The sequence below is a fragment of the Arvicola amphibius genome, chromosome 15 (genome assembly GCF_903992535.2).
Source record: "Arvicola amphibius chromosome 15, mArvAmp1.2, whole genome shotgun sequence".
Classification (NCBI taxonomy): domain Eukaryota; kingdom Metazoa; phylum Chordata; class Mammalia; order Rodentia; family Cricetidae; genus Arvicola; species Arvicola amphibius.
Genome location: NC_052061.1, coordinates 51,844,051 through 51,869,384, shown reverse-complemented (window position 1 = coordinate 51,869,384; position 25,334 = coordinate 51,844,051). Strand labels below are relative to the sequence as shown.

General features: G+C 49.6%; 1 protein-coding gene across 2 annotated transcripts in view; it reads right to left on the bottom strand.

Moving 5' to 3' along the window:
* Positions 1-21,732, bottom strand: part of Kcnk1 (potassium two pore domain channel subfamily K member 1) — a 31,912-nt gene extending 10,180 nt beyond the window's left edge. The window contains exons 1-2 of one of the 2 annotated variants that reach the window (XM_038312886.1): positions 21,651-21,732; positions 21,127-21,533 (exon numbers count right to left, since the gene is read on the bottom strand). In XM_038312886.1, the coding sequence (XP_038168814.1) occupies positions 21,127-21,481 (355 nt within the window). In that variant the 5' untranslated portion in view covers positions 21,482-21,533; positions 21,651-21,732. Of the gene's footprint in view, positions 1-21,126; positions 21,564-21,650 lie in introns of those variants that run through there. The other variant, XM_038312887.1, reaches the window with a different exon arrangement.
* Positions 21,733-25,334: the final 3,602 nt, after the last annotated feature.

The following is a 25,334-nucleotide window of genomic DNA, read 5'->3' as shown; positions in this document are numbered from 1 at the left end:
CTTCTGTCTTCCCCCCACAGTGCTGAGGTAGAGGTGCACACCTCCCTTTTTATGTGGGTGCCAGGGTTCTGAACCCAGGTCCTCATGTTTGTACTGCAAGTCCTCTTAGACACTAAAGCATCCCCCAGCAGTCCCCACCTTGGCAATGGGAGTACCAGGACTTGGCTGAAGGTGAAAAGCCATCAAAGAAGTCAGAAAGTGTAACAGACAAAGGTTCTCTGGAAGCCCAAGATCATGAGCTAGGTCTGCTGATCTAGTAACGAAAGTCTTAGGTCCTCCACTGCCACTTTCCCCGAGTCCCCTCCAGGTTTAACAAGACCACCCCGAGGCCATCACTACCCCGAGGCTAAATTACTATACTTTAAAGCTTTCCTAGATATGCAGTTTCAGAAGAGGGCGCACAGTCCCTGCTGCAGGCACTCCCCCAGCAAGGCAGCTGCTCAGACAATTTAATCTTTCTTCCCCTGGCAACTGCTAAGCACCGTAGGCTGGTTAGACAGACTCCAAAGGTAACTCAAAATGCCAAGAGAGAAGGAGATGCTATTTTCTTTCAGACTTATTTTATTTTTGTGTGCATGAGTATGTGTCTCTGTGAGGCTATGTGCACACGTGTGCATGCGTGCGGGTGCCTGAAGGGTGTCAGGTCCCATGGAGGTGGAGATAGAGACGGTTGTGAGCCATCCTATGTGAGTGCTGGAGACCAAAGTGGGTCCTCCGGAAGAGCAGCTAGTGCCCTTAACAGTTTCCTCAGCCCAGACACTGTTTTCTTGATGCTGCATTTGGGTCATTTGGGGTGTGCCCTTAGCCACAGAAAACCCCCAAGTAATCAAGAGAGCTCTCACTTGGCCCCAAGCCCTAACTCTAGAGCAGAAGGTGAAGTGGTCCCAACCCTCATACAGTGTGAAGGGATGGGAATCCTGAGGGACCCTCTGGAGCAACCAAATCTGCCCACCGCCGTGCCATGCCTGAGACTACAGGAGGAGAACAAGGTGTCCACTGAGACTTTCTGGAACCTTGACACCTAGGGAAGTGAAAGTTTCTAGATGAACCTGTAGATGGTCCCTGTGGGCTTGTGTGATGCTACTTCTTAGTTCATGCAGGTATCCCGAGGATAAAGCGGAATGACCCGTGTACTGTATGTACTGAACTCATGAGCACTCGTGAAACACCGCCCTCTTGTGGCACTGGCCATACAATATGCACACGTGTTCAGGTCAGCGATGCAGCTTCTCCGTAGACGACAAAGAAGCTGCCTATGTACGCCACTCTATTCTCTGCACACAGTTCAAGTCCCACCGCATCTTTTAAGATAATGTCCTCCGTAGTGATGACTGAAGGCTATTAAAACAGTCCCTGATTTAACTGATAGAGAAAAATTCTGAGCCGTCTTGAAATTAATTACACAGGCTGGCAGGTGAAAACGTAAAAGGCGTTTAATTAGCTGCAGGTGAAGTCCACAGGAAAGACTGTTTACGTGGAAACGTTGGTTTAATTCCTTTGCAGCCAACCATCAGGGACACCGCACCCTGTTTTCCTGTTTAGGGTATAAACTTTCAGGACTGTTGACCCCAATCAGCCCAGGATTAACAGCTAAGGACCCTTCTGTGAATTCCTGACAGCTCCCTTATGCATTACCCCACTGTCTGACCAAGAGCCAACGTAACTTGTTTTTCTTTCCCTTTCCAAAGGTAGTGAAGATGCTCTGGGAGCTGAGGAGAGCGCTCAGTCACTAAAGAGTTTGCCATGGAAGCATTAGGACCTGAATTCAATCCTAGCACCCACACAGATCCATGTACTGTAATCCGGGCTCTGGGGAATCTGACCGGTGGATCCCTGAGGCTTGCTGGCCACCCGCTGGCCACCCGGGTTCTGGGGTGGCTGACTGGTGGATCCCTGAGGCTTGCTGGCCACCCGGTCTAACTGAGCAGTTTTCCCTCCATCTGTTTGCTCCCTGCCTCTCATCAGAGGCCTAAAGCAAGGCAGTGGGCCAGAAAACCAAATAGATCTTTCCTCCTCTTAAGCTGATTGTCTCAAGTATTTTGATACAGTAAAGGAAGAAAACAGGCACCAAAACAAACAAGCAAACAAACAGACATAGTTTTTATTCCAATTCTAAAGGACTCTTTAGCCAAAGGTGATCAAACACAGGGGACTCTATTCCTTCTGTTTGTCTAAAAGCAAAATAGAGATTCACAAAGGCAAATGTCCTTCTGACTTTCTCCTGCCCTTCTTGTCTGTAGGCTGGATGTGAATTTCTCTTTCCAAGACTTTTTTATCAGCTTGGAAACTGGGACCAGTGGGACCTGCAGTTCCTTCCGTGAGTTCTTTCTCATCTGGGATACCTGGGACAGTGTCCCCTCCCTAAGATGTGCTCTTTCTTGTGGAAATACTTTTCTCCCACGCTGTGGACCTGCACACATGGCAAACTCACAAACATTCCCTGTACTAACCCACCCATTGCCACACACTTATGCCAGTTAAGGAAAAGCACGTTTTCCTGTCCCTCCTTTTAGTGACTCAGAGGGGATTTCTGAGACATTCTACTTTCCCCAGAGGAACCAGAAGAAGCTGACTCTATGCCAGGACCATTGCACACGATGTCACCACCACCTGGAGTGGCCCTTGTTGGTTCATCCAAATGGATGGCTTGCTCACAAACTTTAAGACTTGACCAAAGTCAACATGGAGAATGTAAAATACGTAAAGTCTCTACGTCACCCTCGTGCAATCCTTGTATCACCTTTCCTTAGTCCGTCTTCCTTCAAATGCTTATTTGATATGAAATAGTTTTTTACATGCTTACATTGATTGTGGTTATTCTCCTCTTTTAAAATATATGTTCCAGGACAAAAGTGTCTGTCTGCTTGTTTTAGGGTGCCACTCAGTGCCCCGAAGCCCTCCTGGTGCCAAGCAGTACTTCATGCTGGGGTGCTAGCATGAGCCAAATCGAGTTTCATTTGTGGGGTGCTTACTATCGATTGTCAACTTGACAGGACCTAGGATCACCCAAGAGACAAACCCCTGGCCACGTCTCCAAGGAGGGAAAACCCACGCTGAATACAGGCAGCATCCTTCCATAGACTGGGGTCATGGGCTGACTAAAAAGGAGGAAGTGAACTGAGCACCTGCATTTATCTCTCTGCTTCCTGATTGTGGATACAACGTAACCAGCTGCCTCTGCTCCCGCTGCCTCTGCTCCTGCTGCCTTGCCTTCCCCGTTATGAGGGACTGCACCCTCACACTGTGAGCCAGAGTAAAGCCTCCCTTCAGTTGTTTCCGTGAGGTGTCTGATCACAGCTCCGAGAGAAGTAACTAACACGATTTGGCAGAGGTAAGTTTTATGTATTAGTTATTAACGAAAAGCTGAGCTACTAGTTGGATGACCCGGGGAGGTGTTATTAACTTGCCACGGGTAAAGCCCAAATGTCAGAGAAAGATTGCAGAATTATCAGAGAGAGACTGCAGAATTATGATGTCCTACCGGCCACTCAATCAACCCAAAGCACAAAACACAACAAAAATGATGATGACCTTGGTGGGAAGCTGTAAGTTTGCCTCAGATGAGGGTGTGTCTGCTCTTTAGACCTATGCCTAAAAAATAATTAATCCGCTTTTTATTTTATGTGTTTGAGTGTTTGCCTGCATGTGTGTCTCTGGGCCATGGGTGTGCAGCCTTATTTCCATATTCTTAACCCAAGAAGCAGAAATCAACTCACGGGGGGTGGGGGGGGGAGGGGGGAATCTCAAAACATCCACGTGACTCGAATGAACAAATACCAGTTTTCCCCATAGTTAAGCGGATTTGTTTTCTGGGTCATATTGTGTTTCATATACCCCAGGACCGTTGCTATGCAACAGACAAACTATACATAAGACATTTATATGCAAATTGTTTCCTATTTTCCATTCTCAAATTGGTAATCACTCTCCACAGATCCTGAAGCGGCTCTTGGGAAGGAAATGCAGTGTGAATGCTAAGCGCCCTTAGCTATCTTGAGACTCTCACGGTTAAGGTTGGCCAAACAAGGTCAGAAGGCGCCAGGGAGTCATTTCCCCACTCTCCGGTCTTTCTGAGTTGACCCAAGGGCACAAACAAGCCTAGCGTGCCAACCAGGGTCATAATGCACCCATTGAGTCTTGGAAGCAAACAATTAATTCTTTGACCATTGTTCTTTTTAAAGTCACATTTATTTATTTATTTATTTATATTATGTATTTATTAATTTATTTGTTTACTTTTTATGTTGCTCTCTCTCTTCTCTCTCTCTTTCTCTCTCTCTCTCTCTCTCTCTCTCTCTCTGTGTGTGTGTGTGTGTGTGTGTGCATGTGAGAGGGCAACTCTCAGGAGTCAGTTTTCTTTGCCCACCATGTGGGTGGTCCTTGAGGACCGAGCTCAAATCATCACACTTGGCAACAAACGCCTTTACGCGCTTAGCCATCTCACTGACCCTTTGACAATTGTTCTGTCTGGACAAAAGGCACACTCTGTGCTCCTCAGCCTGAGTGTGTGTACTAGTGAGGTTTCTCTGTTGCTGGGATAAAACCAACGATGGAAAGCAGCCTGGGGCCGCACGGGTTTTTTTGGGGGGGCTTACAGGTTACAGTCCATCACCTATGGAAACCAAGGCAGGAACCTGGAGGCAAGAACGGATGGGACACCTTGGGGGAAAAGGCTCACTGGCTTGCTCTGCAGGGCTTGCTCAGCCTGCTTTCTTAGAGCACCTAGGATCACCTGCACAGCCAAAGCATTGCCCACAGTGGGCAGAACAGGTGCTCACCTTGTGGACAGGAGGAGAGGGTGCTTGCCTGCTCTGCCTGCTCCCCTTTCAGAGTTTGCATCTAGAATGTTCCTGCAGATCCTTATATTGAAGACTTGTTCTCCCAGAGTGGCACTTTTAGGAGTGGGGGGATGTTGAAGAGGTGAAGCCTCAGGGGTGACTTCCAGGTCATGGTATGAGGTGTCTTTAAAGAGTGCAGTGGGTCACTGGTTAAGTTTTCCAGGGTTCAATCCCCAGAGCTCCCAGGAAGGAGAGCACCAACTCCCCAAATTGTCTTCTGATCCCCATATGCATGTCACGGCATGTGCTTCCCCCACCCAATAAATAAATAAATTAGCTTCAATTGAAAAACATGAACAATTGTCAAAAAGTAATTGTTACCAAAACTCAACAGATACATTTTAACCCTGATTGATACTGAGGCTTCTTTGAGCCCTTGGAATGTTCTAGTCTCAAAGCACAGCTACCGCCGAACCTTGCTGACTTGGGGCACAAGCATTTGAGTCTCCACTGCACTCTACTGCCTCACAGAAGACATTTGTGTCTTCTGGACTTGACTTTGCCATCTACAGACCAGACCCACAGAGCTGCCCGACCATCCACACACAGAGCTAGAGAACACGGAAGTCCTGGCAGCAAGAACCACCTGTCACAGCACAGCCCTGGGAAGGCAAATATCCCTTCTTGTCCCTTTCTTATCTTAACTGCCTCTGCTGATCACCCGTCTTTCCAGCTTCTCACCCCCAGTTAATAATAAACAGATGAGCAGACCACTGCTTCCTGAGGGCAGAGATCTGCGCTAACTTCCCATTTCTCCCTCTAGAGGGAAGACAGCTCTCCTCTGGCACAGAACGGGGTTCCCTTCCTAACTGTCAGTGTGTTCTATCCCCTCCTTGAAGGTTTGCTACCAGAAAATCACCTGCTTACAAACAGAACATCTCGCGCTAGAAATGTTTAAAAATGGCTCCTTCTCAGACGGACTCTACACTCTGAATTGCTGTGACATTTTACAGGTCATTAGTGGAGGTTTTAGATGAATTGGAGCCACGATTTGACTTTTTAAGCAGAGAACATTCACTTGACACTAAGACTACAAATCACCTCTTAGAAAACCAGCCACGTAAGGACAGTAATGCAGCCCAATAATCCTAGATGCAGGGAGAGTTCTTGAATCCTTCAGATATTTGAATAGCGGTTCCAACGTTTCCCAAACACAGTATGTTAGTCTGGCTTATTCAGATGTGCCAACCTACATGCAAACACCCCGAGGACAAGCTCCATGATACACAGTCTGACAGAATGTTTTTCTAAAAATACACACACACACACTCACACACACATGGATGCATGCACATATACTCCTGTTAGATAATTTCTAGGGAAGACAGTGGAGGTTCAAGAGAAACGGTATGCACCCCCACACACACACATACATACACATATATAAAGTCATATGGGTGGTGTGGGAAGTCCTTCTGTATATGTGTTGCTTTTATTTTTTAATGAATAAAGAAGACGCTTGGGCCTATGACAGGGCAGAATAGAGCAATGCAGGTATTCCAAGCAGAGATAGAGGAGAAAAGAAGGCAGAGTCAGGGAGACACCATGTAGCTGCCGAAGAAGACAGATGCTCTGGAACCTTACCTGTAAACCACGAGCCTTGTGGTAAAATATAAAATAGGAATGGGTTAAGTCAAGATGTAAGAGCTAGCTAGAAAGACACCTAAGCTATTGGCCAAACAGTGTTGCAATTAATATAGTTTCTGTGTGATTATTCGGATCTGAGCAGTTGGGAAATGAAAGAGCAGTCTCCGCCTATACATGGGTGCTGGAGAGATAGCTCAGGAGTTAGGAGTGCTAATCCTGCATCACAAGGATGAGAGTTTGGGTCACTGCACCCACATAACAAGCCACGCATTCTGTAAATGCCTACATTCCCATTTCTGAATGGGGTGGAAGCACAAAGGTCATCTGGCTGGCTGGCTGGCTCTTGCCCTAACCTAGCACAAGTTACAGATTCAGGAAGAACCCCAAAGCCAAACAAGTCTGCTCAATCATACTTTGCCTCCAAAACACTTGTGTGGACCTGTCTGCTCAGGAACTGTGCAAATGCACGCTTGCTGTGCAAGTCAGCTCAATGTGATACTCATTTCTCGAGTTCACACTTTTCAAGTAAAGGAACAAGAAGGAAAAGGAGACTTTGCGAGTGTGATCCTCTGTGTGGCATTAAAAATTATGTCTCTGAAGAAGCTGGCAGATCACAAATGTAAACATCACTGAGGGGGGCTCAGCTCAAGGCTGTGTGGATTCCACTCGGCTTCTATGGAAGTAGGACTGGACTTGCATTTGTGACATTGGTGTCCTGAGAAACAGTAAAACTAACAAAACATTAGAGAAAAGCCGGTCACCTTCTCTCTGAGTTTAGAACCTTAGGAAATTGCCTTGAACTGCTATACAATACATTTAGAACACCCCGTTTCAGGGTGGCTCAGTAGGTAAAGTGTTTGCCACACAGGCAAAAGGACCTGAGTTCGATCCCCAGAACCCATGTAAAACAAGAGCAACAAGCCCAGTACAGGGGAGGTAGAGACAATAGGACCCCTGGGGTTTATCTAGCTGAAACATTGAGGTCCCAGTCACTGAGAGACCTTGTATTAAAAAACAAGGTGTGGAGTGATAGACGAAGACAACCAGCATCAACCTCTGACCCCCACTAGCATATGTACGCATGCATGCACACACACACATACACACACACACATCAATGATGATACGCAACTTTCCACTTACCAAGAGCAAGTACATATGCAGCTCAGACACACATAAAGAGTCTCATGTCCTTACCAATGGGAACAGCAGGGCTCGTCTAAGAGAGCTGTCGCCGGGTTTTGTTGTGTTCCTCACTGTACAGTCAAGGTTTTACTAGGACAGTTCTGAGCATAGCAATAGGATGACTACCCACTTGGACTCACACCAGCTGTAAGTACCATCTGTGACTCATCCTGGAACATATACTACTTTACACCCTTGAGAGCTTCCCCATTACCCCAGAGCTGGATCTGGGAGAATCTGGGGCAGTGGTTCCAACTTCCTATCAAGTCCTGCACAGAACACCTGAAGCATGGTTTCGAATAGCCACAGCGAGGTGAGAGAACACGGAATGAGGCGGTGAGTTATTCCCTGCACCATGCAGCCCCAAAGGAGGTGTGGTCCTATCTTCAGCAAACATCAAGGCTGCACTCAGCTCTTGTTCTATCAGTAGTGACCTCAGAGGGGTGGCCCAGGGACAACTCCCTCACCTTTGGTTTCCTGGGGCCTGCACTACTGTAACCATCCTGGTGGGAATGAAGATATTCTCAAGAGATGCCATGCCCTTCCCTTTGCCTATCAGACAGTTAAACAATGAACGCCAAGAAACTGGAATTTCCCCAGGAATCTCGAGCTGGCAAGAAGAAAAGGTGGAGAGCTTCTCTCCCAGGAAGAGATCTCGCACAGCTGTGGCCACCTGTCAGACAACCTAGAGATACAGACTGGAACCAGACCGTGGAGGAGGAGGGATGGAGGGGACAACTCCCTGACCAGATCTCCTCAGCTGGGCATCCACTTGCCCTGTAGGTCTAAGGCACATGTCAGGATCCTAAAGACAGACTTGAGGGTTACTGGTCACCAAATCTCCCCTTTTGTGTGCTTTCCAGGACTCCTCATCTTTTTAATTGGTCTACCGAGGTCAGGTAGCCAAGCCTGGCTCATTGAGGAGCTGCCAGGGACAAGACTGTGACCCTGATAAATCCAGTGACACCGTGACGTTCTGTCTACATTCACCCAGGACTCTAAGGGAAGCTCTGCAGTGACACCGTGACGTTCCGTCTACATTCACCCAGGACTCTAAGGGAAGCTCTGCCGTGACACCGTGATGTTCCGTCTACATTCACCCAGGACTCTAAGGGAAGCTCTGCCATGATACCGTGACGTTCCGTCTACATTTACCCAGGACTCTAAGGGAAGCTCCGCGTACAGTTCGGCTTCGCCATCCTACCTCTTAGTCCTCACATCTGGGACCCTTCAGAGCAAGGCCCCCCTTTAGTACTGTAGCAGCCAGGTTTGTCTGCCTTAGCCATCCCTATCCTGGGCTAGCATGCAGGCCAGGCCACTTGTTGGGTAACGCCAATGACTCCTGCTGCCTATGATTCAAGGGCCAACCTCCTTTCCTCCTGGGCACCTCAGGGCTACTGGCTGCTGTTGCTGCAGGTAACTCTGGACTCTGAACTTGGGCAAGGCTGGCTCTCTCCCTTTCTGCGGACAGGCTCATGCCTGCCTCTGGACATGCACACTGAGCAGATGTCCTTTTCCTTTTCAGTTCCACCAGCCCAAGATCACCCGCATCAGTGGGCCTGACACTATTCCCTCCTCAAGACAGCTGTTCAGATCGCTGCCCCCTACATCAAGGCCTAGAGAGTACCACACATGCTGCCAGGAGCCTCATCTATCCCGCCTCTGCAGAAAGTGCCGTGGGGGCTCTCTGAGCTTACGTGGCTGTCCCTGTACTGTGAACACAACAGGAAACAGTCGGCTCTGGAAAGAGGCCCGTGTGGTCTAAATGAGTGGAGAGCAATGGAGAGACTGCTGATTAAAGTGACCCTGACGAGAACCCAGCCCCCACCCTTACCCTGGTGCCCAGCTGGATGCCTTCATACCTCCTGTCCCTGCGTCTGGTCTCTCTGGGGTCCTTCATACATCTGAGCAAAAAGATCACCTTAAAGCAAGGCAGGAAGGGCTGGGGACGTGGTTCAGTTGGCAGAATGCTGCCTGACGTGTGAGAAGCCCCTGAGTTCCACCCTCAGCACTGCACAGGCAGGGTGTAGTGGCTCGTGCCTGTGATCCCAGCACTCAGGAGGCAGAGGCAAGGGGATCAGGAATCCAAGGCCATTCCTGGCTACAAGTTCAAGGCCAGCCTAGGACATCTGAAACCCCGTTTCAAAAAAATTAAATTCAACTAAATAAATAATAATAATAAACTAAAATCAGTTCCTGACTCCCACGCTGTGTGACCTAGCGCTGGACTTTTCCAGCCGTGTTGACCAGACTGACTCACAAGGAGGTGACTTCTCAGTGTCCTTCCCATGGTGAATGATGGCTCTGGGCTTTGCCAGTGACACTCAGAAGGGACAGGTCAGGTGACAGAAGAGACTGCAGTCACAGACAGCACCATGGTGGAGTGCAGCTGACAGCCTGGGGACAGCAGGAGAGAAACCCAAACAGTGCCCAGACTCCTTCTGAGTGAGGCCATCCCTGCTCGGCTCCCCTCTGCTGCCAGAAGAACAAGGGAAGGTTCGTGTCACCGCCATGTGCTATGGCTAGTCATTTGCTAAGGCCTCCTCCTCCTCCTGGTTTTTCATATTTAGTCTCCTTTTGTCTGTGTGGTTTGGGCTGCTAAGTTTCAACTGCTTTGCCGTGGCAGGAGGTGAGCTAGATCAGGGTGGATGACAGATGGCTCATCCACACAGCACGCTCTTTCCTTCCACAGGGGACCCTGCCATCCCAGCCCCACCAGGAGACCCATCTGGTGTAGCTGTGCAGGATCCAGGCTGGTTCGCGGGCACTGTCCAGTCTGGGTGGGAGAGGGCGGATGGAGAGGGGCCCTTCACTCAGCTTAGAGCCTCCTGGAGCCACTCGGCAGTGCCACGTAGGCAGGCAGCTTGGGAACAGCCTCTCCTGTGCCTTTAATTAACTTAATCCACCTAACCATGTTCTTTAAATAATTGAGTGCCTTGGTAACCGGTATTCAAACACTTGAAGAATTTTGGTTACAAGAATGCTGGAACCTTTTAATTTGGGTTTAAGACATTTCACGTCCCCCGTTGTTATTCCAAAACTGAGGCTGCACCAGGAATCGTGGGTGGGGAATGAGAAAGCGATTGCTAAGGGATGGAAGACAACAGCTTATACAAAGAGGATCTTTCCAAATTGTGAAACAGCAAATGCAATGGCCTACAGAAGGGGCATGGAGTGTGGCTCAGTGAGAGAGTGCTTGCCTAGTTTATGGGATGTGAGGTCCTGGGTTCAGCCCCAGTAGCAAGAGGAGAAGAGGGTAGGGAAAAGGGAAAGGAGGGAAGGAGTGGAGAGGGAGAAAGAGACACACAGAGAGAAGGAGAGGGGATGTGAGGAGGGGAGGAGGAGGAGGAGAAAGGAAAGATGGGATGAAAGAAAGAAAAGAACAAAAGAAAGAAGGTAAAGGAGAGAAAAGGTGAGAGGGGAGAGAGAGTGAGAGAGAGGGGGAAGGAGGGAGGAAGGGAGAGGAAGAGAGAGGAAGAAAGCAGAGAGACATAGAAATGAGACAGATGGAAAGAAAGGAGAAAAGAGGCAGAAAGAAATGATTAGGAGAAAGAAGCGAGAGACAAAAGAAAAGATTTGGGAGATAAAAAGAAAGAGGAGAGATGGAGAGGAGGAGAGAGAGAGAGGGAACACAAGTCAGCAGAGCAGGAGAGAGAGGGAGCACAAGTCAGCAGAGGAGGAGAGAGAGGGAGCACAAGTCAGCAGAGGAGGAGAGAGAGGGAGCACAAGTCAGCAGAGGAGGAGAGAGAGGGAGCACAAGTCAGCAGAGGAGGAGAGAGAGGGAGCACAAGTCAGCAGAGGAGGAGAGAGAGGGAGCACAAGTCAGCAGAGGAGGAGAGAGAGGGAGCACAAGTCAGCAGAGGAGGAGAGAGAGGGGAGCACAAGTCAGCAGAGGAGGAGAGAGAGGGAGCACAAGTCAGCAGAGGAGGAGAGAGAGGGAGCACAAGTCAGCAGAGGAGGAGAGATAGGGAGCACAAGTCAGCAGAGCAGGAGAGAGAGGGAGCACAAGTCAGCAGAGCAGGAGAGAGAGGGAGCACAAGTCAGCAGAGCAGGAGAGAGAGGGAGCACAAGTCAGCAGAGGAGGAGAGAGAGGGAGCACAAGTCAGCAGAGCAGGAGAGAGAGGGAGCACAAGTCAGCAGAGGAGGAGAGAGAGGGAGCACAAGTCAGCAGAGGAGGAGAGAGAGGGAGCACAAGTCAGCAGAGCAGGAGAGAGAGGGAGCACAAGTCAGCAGAGGAGGAGAGAGAGGGAGCACAAGTCAGCAGAGCAGGAGAGAGAGGGAGCACAAGTCAGCAGAGCAGGAGAGAGAGGGAGCACAAGTCAGCAGAGGAGGAGAGAGAGGGAGCACAAGTCAGCAGAGGAGGAGAGAGGGAGCACAAGTCAGCAGAGGAGGAGAGAGAGGGAGCACAAGTCAGCAGAGGAGGAGAGAGAGAGGGAGCACAAGTAAGCAGAGGAGGAGAGAGAGGGAGCACAAGTCAGCAGAGGAGGAGAGAGAGGGAGCACAAGTCAGCAGAGGAGGAGAGAGAGGGAGCACAAGTCAGCAGAGCAGGAGAGAGAGGGAGCACAAGTCAGCAGAGCAGGAGAGAGAGGGAGCACAAGTCAGCAGGGGAGGAGAGAGAGGGAGCACAAGTCAGCAGAGGAGGAGAGAGAGGGAGCACAAGTCAGCAGAGCAGGAGAGAGAGAGGGAGCACAAGTCAGCAGAGGAGGAGAGAGAGGGAGCACAAGTCAGCAGAGGAGGAGAGAGAGGGAGCACAAGTCAGCAGAGCAGGAGAGAGAGGGAGCACAAGTCAGCAGAGGAGGAGAGAGGGAGCACAAGTTAGCAGAGGAGGAGAGAGAGGGAGCACAAGTCAGCAGAGCAGGAGAGAGAGGGAGCACAAGTCAGCAGAGGAGGAGAGAGAGAGAGCACAAGTCAGCAGAGGAGAGAGAGGGAGCACAAGTCAGCAGAGGAGGAGAGAGAGGGAGCACAAGTCAGCAGCCTCAGCTGACTTCACTGTCACTAGGGATTTTTCCAAAAGCTGATGATGGTTTCCCATCCAGTGAAAATCGTATTTTTTTGACAACTATACCTGAAATGCTTGTCTCTATTTAAAAAAAAAAAAAAAAAAAAAAAAAAAAAAAAAAAACCTTCATGTTTGCATTATTTGGTTCCTAGATCGGCCCCATGGCTCCTTTCACGCCATCCACTAAAAACTGTGCTGAGTGCATTCATTCGTTAGCATCCTGTCGGCTGTGCACGTGGCATATCCTATAACACACATTTCATATCAGCTATCAAATATTAAATACCTACTGAATCTATAGAGTTCTGGTTTTTCAGCTTTCTGCACAGCTTTCTACACTACTAAATGAGAAGCCAAAGCAAAGTCTAACTGCTCTTCATCAACATAGAAACTGAAGTATTTAAAATGACTTAGAAGCTATCCAGCATGGCAGCAACTTACCCTGGATAGCCACACGCTCCACCGGAACCTTCTCTTCCCTCTTCCTCCTTGTCTATTTCCCCTCAAAGGTGAAAGTCAAATCTGTTTCTCGAAAGCCAGGGCAGATAACTGGGAACCACAGCAAGCGGCCTCCCGCACTTCCAAGGGTGATCCTCACTGTACTCCCATTACAGCTGAATGGACCTGATGTAACCCCAAATTCAGAGGCCTATGGCTGGATGCCAGGCCTCCCATGCAGAGCCCACTCTTTGTTGGCTGTAGAATGTTTATAGGGAGGGGCCTGGTCCCAGTCAGTGTTGCCATCATTCTTTTCTGGCCTTTTAGACCCGCTAAGGAAAATCTAGAATGTGTTACCCGTTCCCTCAAAATCTGCCAGGGCTTCCCGCTGCACTCAGAGCAAGCATGGACGGTCCTACAGTCTGTCTCTCTCCTGATCCTGGAGCCCCACTTGGCCCTCCCTGGTTATAATGGCTTTTTGACCATGGCATCAATTGCAGGTGGAGAGCTAAATGCTTGGGAAAGACATGAAGCAGGGTTGGGCTGGGAAAACAAAAACCTAAACAGAACCCACTGCTCAGAGGACTGAGTCCTGTGTGCCGTGCTCAGAACCCACCAGTAAGAGGAGCTGAGTCCTGTGTGCCATCATGCATGCAGAACCCACTGCTCAGAGGAGCTGAGTCCTGTGTGTCATGCTCAGAACCCACTGCTCAGAGGAGCTGAGTCCGGTGTGCCATGCTCAGAACCCACCAGTAAGAGGACCTGAGTCTTGTGTGCCATGCTCAGAACCCACCAGTAAGAGGACTGAGTCCTGTGTGCCATGCTCAGAAACTTATAACTGCTTTCAGCTGCACTACAGACCTAACCAGAGCCAGAGGAAACTTCAAGGGACTCCAGCAGACAAGAGGAAAACGCAGAGGTCATGAAAGCATGAACACAGAAGACACATCACAATTGGAGCCTCCAGCCTTGTCTCCACAGAACAACTTCACACTTTTCTTCTGAGGCAGCACCTTAGGTAGCCCAGGCCGGCCTCAGACTCACCAAATACCTCCTGCCTCTGCCTCCCGAGTGCTGGAATCATAGGCATATGCCTGCACACTTGTAGGGTTTGTGTAGTGCTGGGGATTGAACCCAGGACTTTGAGCATGCTAGGCAAGCACTCTGCCACCTGATCCACATCTCAAATGTGACCCCCTAGCTACATTCAGAGAAAGTCTGAGGGGCCTTCTGTGAGTTTGCCGTCCTCTACATTGAATTCACCAGCTGGACTAATGGCTGAATCCGCAGAGCTGTGTCCATCACTCTTCTCATTCCCTGACAGAATTCCTGCAAAAGCACCTTCAGAAACAGTCTATTAGCGCTCAGCATGAGGGTGCCATCCACCATGGTGGGAAGAGTGTGAGGCAGCTGCTCACAGTTCATCCATGGTCCGGAAGCAGAGAGATGAAGGCTGGGGCCCAGCTCACCGTCTGCTTCTCATTCAGCCTGGGATTCCAGCCCATGGGACGGAGTCACACACATATTTAGGATGTGTCTTCTCAGCTCAATGAACCCAGTCTAGAAACCCCTTACAGATGTGCCCAGGGAACTGTCTCCTAGGTGACCCCAGATGTGGTACTGACATTATTACCCATCCAAGGAGCCTTCTGAGGCAGGCGTTTGATTTGAAGCCTAAGTAAAACAGATAGCCAGGAATCACAAATGGCCCCGGATCCAGCAGTCGACAGCAAAGCAGAACTGAAAAGCAAGGCTAAGGTCCAGCAGGAGCCAGCTGACCTCGTCAATGTAGCAAGACTCAGTTTGCAAATTAAAGCATTCCAGACATGACTCTGAGTTCTGTTATTAAAAGCAAAGACCGGTTTCTTGAAAGCTGTGGCCACTTGCTTATGACAGAATGTTCCAAGTTCTATAAATAGGCGCAGAAACAGCAAGTTTCAAGATGAACAGTAAAAACCCCTTTGAGATCCTGAAGACCTCATGCAGTACGATTGCGGTGGGTTTACATATTTAAGCATAAATCTTTGCTCTCCTCTACCTATGCTGGACAGAAGCTCTCACAGAATTTATTAAATATTCGTGTGAGTGCATGTGTGCATGTGTGAGCCTGTGTGCAAGTGCATGCCCATGGGTCACAGAGGCCAGAGGAGGGTGTTGGGTGTCCTTCTCTGTCCGGAGACAGGTCTCTTACTGAACCTGAGGCTGGGCTGACAAACAGCAAATACCAGAGATCCTTCTGTCTCTGCCTCCTGCAGAGCTGGGGGTGCCGGTGTGGGCTTTCGATCTGAGGGCTGGAAGACTGAGTCCAGGTTCTCACGCTCACACAGCAAGACCCCCACCCCCAACCGCACACTGCCCTTAAACAGGAGCACACTACGGCATGCTTTTAGGCTCCAGGGCATCGGTATCTATATTTGGCTCTGCAAGAATAGTGTCCGTTTGAATACTGTGCATAGAGCTTACAAGAGCGAAGACCTAGAAATCTGTTTATGTTTTCTTTTCTCTGCTTCCCCTTTCACAATGCCAGGATTTACCAGTGTGATTCCCACACTCTGGAACCTTCTGTTACTTCTGCTCCTATATCTGACCTTGTCCCCACTTCCCTATTGCCTCTTTAAATAAAAAAAAAAAGACCCCAGCCTCATTGCTAAGCTATCATTGCACAAGAACACAGACTGGTGCTCTAGCTAAAGCAGAAGTTTACTTTCTACTTCCTCACAGACCTGGAGGCTGAATAGTCAAACACCAAGGTGTTAGCAGTCTAGTTTTTTCTAGGCTTCCTCTGGCTGGAGCACAGCCACTTTCTGACTGGGTCATCATTTTTAACTTATCCTTCCTTCCAGTACCTTGTCTCCAAACCCAGGCCCTGCTGGAGGTTTCCAGGTTAGGACTTGAAGCTTGTGGGAGACAGAGTTGGGCCTGCAAAAACCTGCATCCAGCAGTTAAGAGAGATTGAGCTCGACACCTGGTCACTTAAAGCTGCAAGCGAAGCAGGGGCGTCAGCCAGCGATTTTTAGTTCGTGCCTCTGTGCTGTGAGTCGGTGGTAGGAAAGGATGGGTCTCTACGCCGGGTGGTCTTTAGAAGCTCACTTCAGTTTTGGGGGTTGCGGTCTGTCTGTCTTTCCACTGCCCTTCTCTTGTGTTTTCCTGCAGCTGAACCCTCCCACTTTAGTCCGCATGGGCTCACAAAACCCACATGATTCAATGGATGAAAACGGAGACCCAGGCTGGCAAGACAACTCCGCAGTTAAGAGCCCGTACTGTTCTTGCAGAGGACCCAAGTTCAGTCCCCAAGCAGAGGAGTCACATAAGTGCCTAGAACGCCTGCTCCGGAGAATCTAGCACCTTCTTGCGGTCTCTGATGACACTTTACACTCCTCTGTACATAATTTAAAATAAATCTTAAAGAAAGAAACAAACCAACTGGATCTGAAGCCAAAGCTTACAGGCTGCCTCTGCGGATTACAGCTCCATGCTGGCTGATACGGACTTTTTGCTTTCGTTCCTACTCTAGATGGAGTAAATGCTGTCCTTTGATTGGATCCTTTGTTTTGAGACTGGATCTCACGTAACTTAGGCTAACCTTGCGGTTCTGATCCTCTATTTCTGAAGTGTTGGGACGACCAGCATGTCCCCACAATGGTCTGTGCTCATTTTTGATAAACAACCCAGGCTGAAGCACGGCTTTGTTGCCCTTCAGAAAGAATGGGGCTGTGTCACAGACTTTGTGACATCCTATAGTAACTACTAGTTTCCTGACAGGCTGGCTGGGGACCAGCTCAAGAGGCCCGAGAGATAGGAGGAGCCTTGCTCTGGTTGTGTTACAGCAAGGGAACAAAAGCAAAGGGTGGACTCACAAAGCTCACAGACTCCCGGCTCTCCTTCCAGAACATCCCTGACAGGTGTCTGAAACTCTGTAAAGACTTAGAAAACTGCTGTTTTAGGGTGTGTGGCCCTATGGCTTCCATGACAACCATTCAACATCTCCAGACAACAGCCATAAGGAACACAGAAATGACAGGTATGACTGAGGTCAATAGGCTTCTTACACACCATGAAAAAGGATTGTTGTCAATTTTTATTGTGTTGGGAAGATTTTACTTTTACTATTTTCCCTAATTGTTTGAAAACATGAAGGCCGTGCTTCGGGCCTTGTAAGGCTGTACTGTAGCTACATACTGGGTGCTAACGTTCCATGACTATCTCAGACCCGCCCCCCTGCACACTGGCTGAGGGTAACGACACATTTCCCCTCTTGACAACAGATTTAAAACTAAGGATCAAACAGCACCCTCTTAGCACCTGTTCCCATCCCCTTTTTAAAAGCTGCCAGTGCTCAGGTGCTGCTCCCTCGGCTAAGTCAAAGCCCAGGTCAAAAAACACTCCAAACAGTTCTTTCTTGAGCACTTTTTTATTTTTACTATTTGTGTGTGTGTGTGTGTGTGTGTGTGTGTGTGTGACAGAGTCTTACTCTAAAGTCCAGGTAGACTGTGAACTCTCAGCAATCCTTCTGCCTCAGCTTCTCTAGTACTAGGAACTATAAGCATGAGCTACTGCATCTGACTTTCCTGACTGTGGGTGAGTTTTAAAGCATCTCTTCACAAGCAGGAAAAGACCCCCATCTGCAGACGGCAGAACAGACTCTGCCATGTGGGCCACACATTGCTGAAGAAACAAAAGGTAGAGACAGCGTATATGCTATCTGAACCCAAATACTGCATTTATGAGAGAGACATCCATCATCAAGCTGTGGCAAGGCCTGCAGGAGTGAGAGAGAGCAAACCTGTAGACCACAGGCAGCATACAACGATCCTAAGGACGAAAGGCAGCTAAGTCTGGTGGTGCAGCTTTCTACCCCAGCTACCCAAGAGGTTGAGACGAGTCGATTTCAAGTGTGAGGTCTGCCTGCCTGGGCTACAGAGAGAGCCGAGGCAGCCTAGAGAGATTCCATCTCAAAAATAAATGTATGACAAGACCCAGGGATATGGCTAAGTGCTTCCTTAGCACATGTGAGGCCCACCAAGGGTTTAAGACCCAGAAGTGCAACCAAGCAAAACAAGGAAGGTGCATGGAGCTGCAATATAGAAAGTGCATAGGGCTGCAGCACAGAAGGTGCTTGGATACTGTGATCTCTTTCTCTTATATGCCTGTCTTTCCTCAGAGAAGCCTGACCCTGGTGCACCCTTTCCTCTGCTCTCACATGGCTTCAAGACGCTGTTCTGAAGCCTCAACTGAACCGAGGTTGGTAACATTCAGGGCTGCTGCTCCACATTCGTGGCGAGGGTAGAGGTGGGAAGGCCACTGCTCTGTTCCCTTCACTTCAGAGGCCTCCTCCGAAGAGACCCTCATTCTGGGAGAGTCCGCTCTGTTGACAGAAGGTAGAAATGCCCATATGCACTGCTAGAGGCCGCCATGCCGCTCAAGTGGAAATAAGTGTTCATGCCTCTCCATGTCTAGTGTTTCAGCCAAGAGCCTTGCAGTGAGGAGAAGCAACCGTCATGCCTCCTCTGCCAGGCATTCAATGGTTTAAGGATAGATAACATGGTGTCCTGTGCTTACTGAAGCCTCCCATCCAAGTACTAAGCAGGCTCTACCCTGCTTAGCTTCAGAAAATAGGCACGTTCAGAGTATGGCTGAAGACCAGCGAGGAGTTGGGCTGTCCTGAGGCTTCTTCTAAACGGACCAGGAAGACTTCACCCATTTCCTCCCATCCATGCAAGCTGGCGCTGTGGGGGACAGCAGGCACGGATAAAAGCCTTTATTAGCCTGTGCTACAATGACGGCAGCCAGCAAGGGCATCTTGGTGGGTTTCACTGATGCTCGGATTCACTCGGAGACAAGGTCTCACTCGCTACCTAACCTCAACTTGCCTCGAAATCACAGCCATCCACCTGCCTCAGTGTCCCCAGTGCCGAGACTAGACCAAGCCCAGCAGACAGATGCCTTTGTGAGCCCTATCATTATCCCAGACAGAAGTCTACTGCTAGAAGCACGTGACTCGTTCCTGCCTGAGAGAGGGGTAACTCCGGGGCAGCTGAGGTCCTGCTTCTCTCGCATGAAACAGTTTCTCAGCAATGAAACCTATCAGCCTTAATCTTAGCGCTGTCTGCATTTCTGCCACAAAGCCCTTCTGGAAACCATGAGGGTATCAAATGTGTCCTACGATGGCATCAGCTCAAACCCGAGAGAGGAGGGTTCCACCTCACAATACTTTGTTCAGAAGGTCTCACCAATCAGCTGGTTTCACAAATCGAGTCTCCTCTTTTCCTCTTTCGTCTGGCTTATCCCTAAGTGCCCCTTGCTCTCGTTTCCTAAATGAACCCTTGTTCCACCACCAGAGTTCAGACTTTCTTTCTCAGGAACAACAATTCAATCCGAATGTCAATAGCCGAGCCCCCTATCCCACCCCAACTAGTCCAGGAACTGTAATGCTTCCTAATTATAGGGGCTACATTGCACACAAATAGACAAATATATTTCCCAGAAGAAATAGGGTCTGAACTAGCTCTTGTCACACAATTCAGAGGACACCGAATACCATGATTCTACATGAAAACTCCACCCAGGAAAAAACATACATTTGTTTCCTTGTGGCATTTCTTGCTCTCACCCTGTCCCCCAGCCCCCCAGCCCCTGGAAGAGCAGTCTTCATTTTCAAACTGCTCACCCGACGTTGTGAACCAGCTGTGAACTTTCTGTAAGTAGCCGTGTCTGTGGAGAAGGAGGGATTTACACTCTGGCACCAACAGGACCCACAGAGACCTGACTGACTGACCTGAAGAACTGGGATATGTTGCCATAAAACTTGGACTGTGGGCAGCAGGGGAGGGGCAGACTTTCTCTGGAAGGTGAGCCAACAGGTTTGTCTTGTTTGGGCATCTGTTTAACACAGTTTAAAATACCACAATACAGTCTAGAACTCTCCTCGTGTTAGAAGCAAGTTCAGTAACTCACCCCAGATTTCTGAACAATAAATTTACCTGATCTGGCTGGAGAGTGTGTTCACTCATTATTGGGTAATTAATAAAATAATTTACTGGCCGTAGCCCAGAGGAGGCTGTAAAGGGCCAGTCAGAGAGGCAGGGCAGCGTGGCGGAAGGGCTGGAGTAGCCCAGGTGATGTTGAGTCACTGGGAAAGGTGGGGCAAGGGGCATAACACACTGTTCCTGGCAAGAACTCTGGAGGCCCAGATTCCAGAGTGTCCCTGGGCACTGTGTGACCTTGTGCCTGCCAAATGGGACCATTTCAAAGATTGGCTCTCATGCATAAGAAGAAGGGACAGTACTGAGGCCCTTTGAGAGTCCCTCTAGCGTCCATGCGCCTATTTAAGTCCTCCAGAGCCTGCTAACCTGCATGCATGGTCAGCCACCACTGACAAAACCTGGCCTTTCTTTGTCTAGTCTAACTGGTGCGCCCCGGGGCATGTATGTTCAGCTGGATTTCTAAGCCTCCTGCAGAAGGTGGAGTAGACAGGGAGCCAAACTCATCTGAAGTTGAAGTACCTGCTAATTCAGGAAGCCCCACAGTGTGGGGTCTAGGCCAAGTGAAACTCCCTTCCCCACACCCACCTTTCCTCCGACTGGGAAATCCCATAGGCCTGTCTGCTCAGAGGTCACCTGAGAAAAAGCAGAGTGATGTCACCACTGTCCCCCAAACAGATTCAAAGAAGCTGAAATAGGTCTACAGTCGGGAAGTTGGTGTCACAGTCACGAAGGTGACCTATCCAAGTGTCATTCCTAGATTCCTCAGCCTGGGGTCTCTGGGATGGAGTCAGCAGGAGGTCGAACACCCCTTGAATGCTCTCAGTCAGCCCCTAACCTTGCTGCTCAGTTTCTAGGACAGAATGTCAGGGTCCCACCCGCCCAGCAGCTCAGGGTCCCCACAAGTGTGGAGCAGCTAATGAGGCCCCTGTAGCAGCTAGGTCCAGGGTGTTAGGGACTACTCCCGAAGAGTTACAGCTGCAGCACCCACGTAGTGCTCCGAGGTCACCCTGGGCTGCCACTGCGGGCCACCGCAGGATGCGCCCAGGGGAGGCCTGGGGTCGCCAGGGACAGGGCAAGGTAGCAGCAGGGCCCCTACCTGTGGTGGAGAGCACGGTGCTGGCGAAGAAGAGCGCGGAGGTGAAGTCCCAGTTCCAGTTGCCAGAGGCATTGCTGAGCACCGACACTCCATAATTGCTGGCCTCCAGCACGCGGCCCAGGAACTGCTCCAGCTGCGGCTCCGACAGACACTCGTGTTCCTCCAGGAAGCGCCGCTTCAGCTTGCGCAGCTCCTGGCGCAGCAGGTCCTCGTAAGGCAGCTCCACGGACGAGAAGACCACGGCGCCGAACACCAGGTAGAGCAGGTAGCCCAGCACCAGGAAGCCGAAACACCAGGCCGAGCGGTGCCGCTCCACCAGGCGCACGCACGAGCTGCCGGCCAGGGACTGCAGCATCTTCCCGGCGCCCGCGCCCCGCGCCTCCGCCGCCGCTCCCTTTCCCGGATCCCTGCAAAGAGAAGAGGCCAGATGATGTGGCAGTGACGTGGTTGCCGGCTCAGGTAGCAGAGCTGGCAGAGAGCGCGCACCCACTTGGCGGGAGCTGTTAGCTGCCCGCGCCCCCTACCTGGCTTCCTAAACCGGAAAGTGCAGGTTTGTTGGCGCCAGACTCTGGCCAGGCCACCCCGAGGCTGCCTGGCTCCCTCTTCCCTTCCCCAGTGCAGTCAGTAGGACTGAGATCTCTCTCTCTCTCTCTCTCTCTCTCTCTCTCTCTCTCTCTCTCTCTCTCTCTCTCTCTCTCTCTCTCTCTCTCTCTGTGTGTGTGTGTGTGTGTGTGTGTGTGTGTGTGTGCCACTTCTGAGCAACAGTGCTTGTCCACCCAGCCCCTATCCTAGTACATTTCCCCCCCAGGCATTCCTCCTATTTATCTGTCGCCAAATACCAAGGGTACAGATAGAAACTTTCTCTGTCTTGTTGGCTGGACAGCTGAGACATTTGCTACCCAGACTATTGAAAATACAGGAACCTCACCCTAAAAAGCAACTTGAAACGTCTTCCGACCCTCAGCCTCCACCTGGAACAGAAAGCAACTGACAGAGAAGGAGAGGTCCAATACTTTAAAACACAGCCTCTGGATTTTAGCTTAAACAATACCCCCAGTTTCAGGCACTTCATGGCCAGGGGGCAGAAACAAAAACGTGGACTGGAGTACCGAACACTGTAGTACCGACGGTGGACAGCGGCTGTGTTGTGAAAAATCAGTACTACATTTCTGCAAAGGCATGCATGTGGCTATGTGCTTCAAGAGTCCCAGAAGGGTGTGCGTGTGTGACTTGACTCTGTGCCACTTCTTACAGAAAGACAACCATATACATAAGATTCACCATAACTGTATCTGGTCCATTTAAGTCATATCATGCCTACTGTCTTTTTGTTGTTGTTGTTGTTTGTTTGTTTGTTTTCTTGTTATTGAGACAGGATTTCTCTGTAGCTTTGGAGCCTGTACTGGAACTTGCTCTGTAGACCAGGCTGGCCTCAGACTCGCAGAGATTTGCCTACCTCTGCCTCCTGAGTGCTGGGATTAAAGGCCTGTGCCACCACTGCTGGGCCATACCTACTGTCTTTGTTAGGGTTTCTATTGCTGTGAAGAAGACAACAACTCTTATAAAGGAGACCATTTAAGTGGGGTTGGCTTACAACTGAGGAAGTTCAGTCCATTATCATCACGATGGGAGCATGGTGGCAGGCAGACAGATGTGGTACTGGAGAAGGAGCCGAGAGTTCTACATCTGGATCAGCAAGCAGCGGGAAGACAAACAGACACTGGGCCTGGCTTGAGCATTTGAAATCTCAAAGCCCACCCCAGTGACACACTTCCTCCCACCAAGCCACACCCCTTCCAATAAGGCCACACCTAATAGTGACACTCCCTATGAGCCTATGAAGGCCATTCTTATTCAAACCACCACACCCACATAATGAATATGTGCTCATGTCATTATAAGCACATGAAGTCAAGAATCAGGGACATTCTAAAATCTCCTGAGTAGGAGGATGAGAGCAGGAAAGACAGCCTAGCTGGGGAAGCCCTTGGATCCCCAGAAGTGAGGTCAGGCATTCATGACCCACATAAAAAGTCTAAAATCATAAGAGCAAGCCCTTGTAACCGAGCACTGAGGGGACAGAAACTGTAGGGTCCCTAGAGCTTGCTGCTCAGCTTTGCTAGCACAGGTTCATGAAGAGAACTGAGGAAAGCACGTGACATGGAGCTTTGAACCATGTTTGCAGAGTCTGACAGTCCTCTTAGTAAAAGACAGAGTTGAGTCTCCTGTGCATGAGACTAGGTGACTTGAGACAATTCCAACTGGCGGTGTTTGTTAGAGAAGACACTAGGTGACTTTTAAGGGTGGGTCATACAAACTGCAGCTGCTGACCTTGACCCCAGAATATTCCTCTAGTTGGGGAGACTTGAGCCATGGTAGGAAAGCGACCTGTAGGTGTTCTAGGTGGCAATCTGCTTAAGTACAACTTCCTGAGCATTTCAGAGAGACAGAAGAAAAGGAATGTGGTTTATCCCCAGCCATCCAGACCCAGGAGACTTATTCTCTGCATGTGTCCCCTGGACCAGATAAATCTTCCACCCGGACTCTGCCTGAGAGGTTCTTGTTTTAAGTCACCAAGTCTTGTGTTAACTTGATACACTCTAATAGACAACCAGAACAAGATACATCTGGGTTGGGGTTTGAAGAGCATCATTAGAAGTTTTCTTTTAGATGGGTGGTACATGCTTGTAGCCCCAGTTCTGGAGGGGTGGAGACAGGCAGTCACTGACCAGCCAACCTAGCCTACTCGATGGATTCCAGCCCAGTGAGAGACCCTGCCTCAAAACACAAGGACACCTGAGGTTGTCCTTGTCCTGCTTGTCCTACACACACACACACACACACACACACACACGAGAGAGAGAGAGAGAGAGAGAGAGAGAGAGGAGAGAGAGAGAGAGAGAGAGAGAGAGAGAACAGTTTTCATAGACAAAGTCTCTTCTCCTTAGTTGCTCATTGGTCACTCATTGCCATAGCTCTGGCAAACACTCAAGAGAACCAACTTTAGGGAGGAGATGTCTCTTGGGCTCATCAGTTCTGTTTTCTATCCTGGTCTTTGTTCATTCCTTAACATTCAGCCTGTTCTCAGGCAGTGGCCATCAGCACCCAGAGTTGTGACCCTCAAGGACAGGAGACAGCGGAACGATTACAGCCGCACTGGAGAGAGGAGTCTGAGATTTGAGATGGGTGCACCATACACACATGTGGAGGACGGGGGACTTTGGGAGACCTGGTTCTATTCTTCCACCCCACGGGTTCTGGGGATTCAACTTGGGTCATCAGGCTTGGCCACGAGGACCTCTACCCACTGAACCGTCCCATCTGTCCAGAGAACATTTTTGAAAGAGATCTTTGGGCCAATGTAGTTGAGAGATCTGGTTATCGATGGAAATCTGCATGAGATCCTCTATGAAGAGCATTGTCGCCTGGTGCTGGGACCCACAGAGAGAAATCGAGTACTGCAAAAAAAAAATGTTGTTTGTGTTGGCCAAGGTGAGAGCATGTATTCTCTTTCCCTTGTAATTTTCTTAGAGAGAAAAATCAACAGTGTAAGAGAAAACTAGTCATACCGTGATGCGGAACGTGTGACATGTCTGGAAACAGCTCAGATTATTACACTGGGAAGCAAGAAATGCAAACTAGAAAGCAGGAGGTGTGTTAGAGGAATAGGAAGGAGGCGGAGCTGCAGAGGGCGTACACAATGTCTGCTGTTAAGTGCTTGGTAGAACAAATTTAACCTTTGCTATATAGCCCAGACTGGCCTTGAACGTGAGATCTTCTGCCTCTACCTCTTCAGTGCTGAAATTCTAGACATAGGCCATCATCCCTGGGGGAAAAGTTTGATTTAATGTAGAATCCAGGGCAGATAAACCATTACTATGATTCAGTATCAGAAGTCAAATCATCCAGTGCTTCACACAAGGCCAGTGGGGACAGTAGAAGCCGGTCAGCATAAACCACACAAAGACACAGCCCACACCCACTGGCATGATTAAAGTAAATATTAACAAGTCAGTAAGGAAAGGAGACACTTGACAAGACATAGACGTGAATCTGGAAACGCCCCGGGGGCTACAAAATGAGCAGCAGCGGCATTACATCATAACTGAAAATGCCTGGGGGAGAAGGCAGTGCTTTATCTCTCCACCGGAGCAGTGGGTGCACACCTGCAAATGTTTGCCGAGTTCTCGCTTGCAATGTCAGTGCAC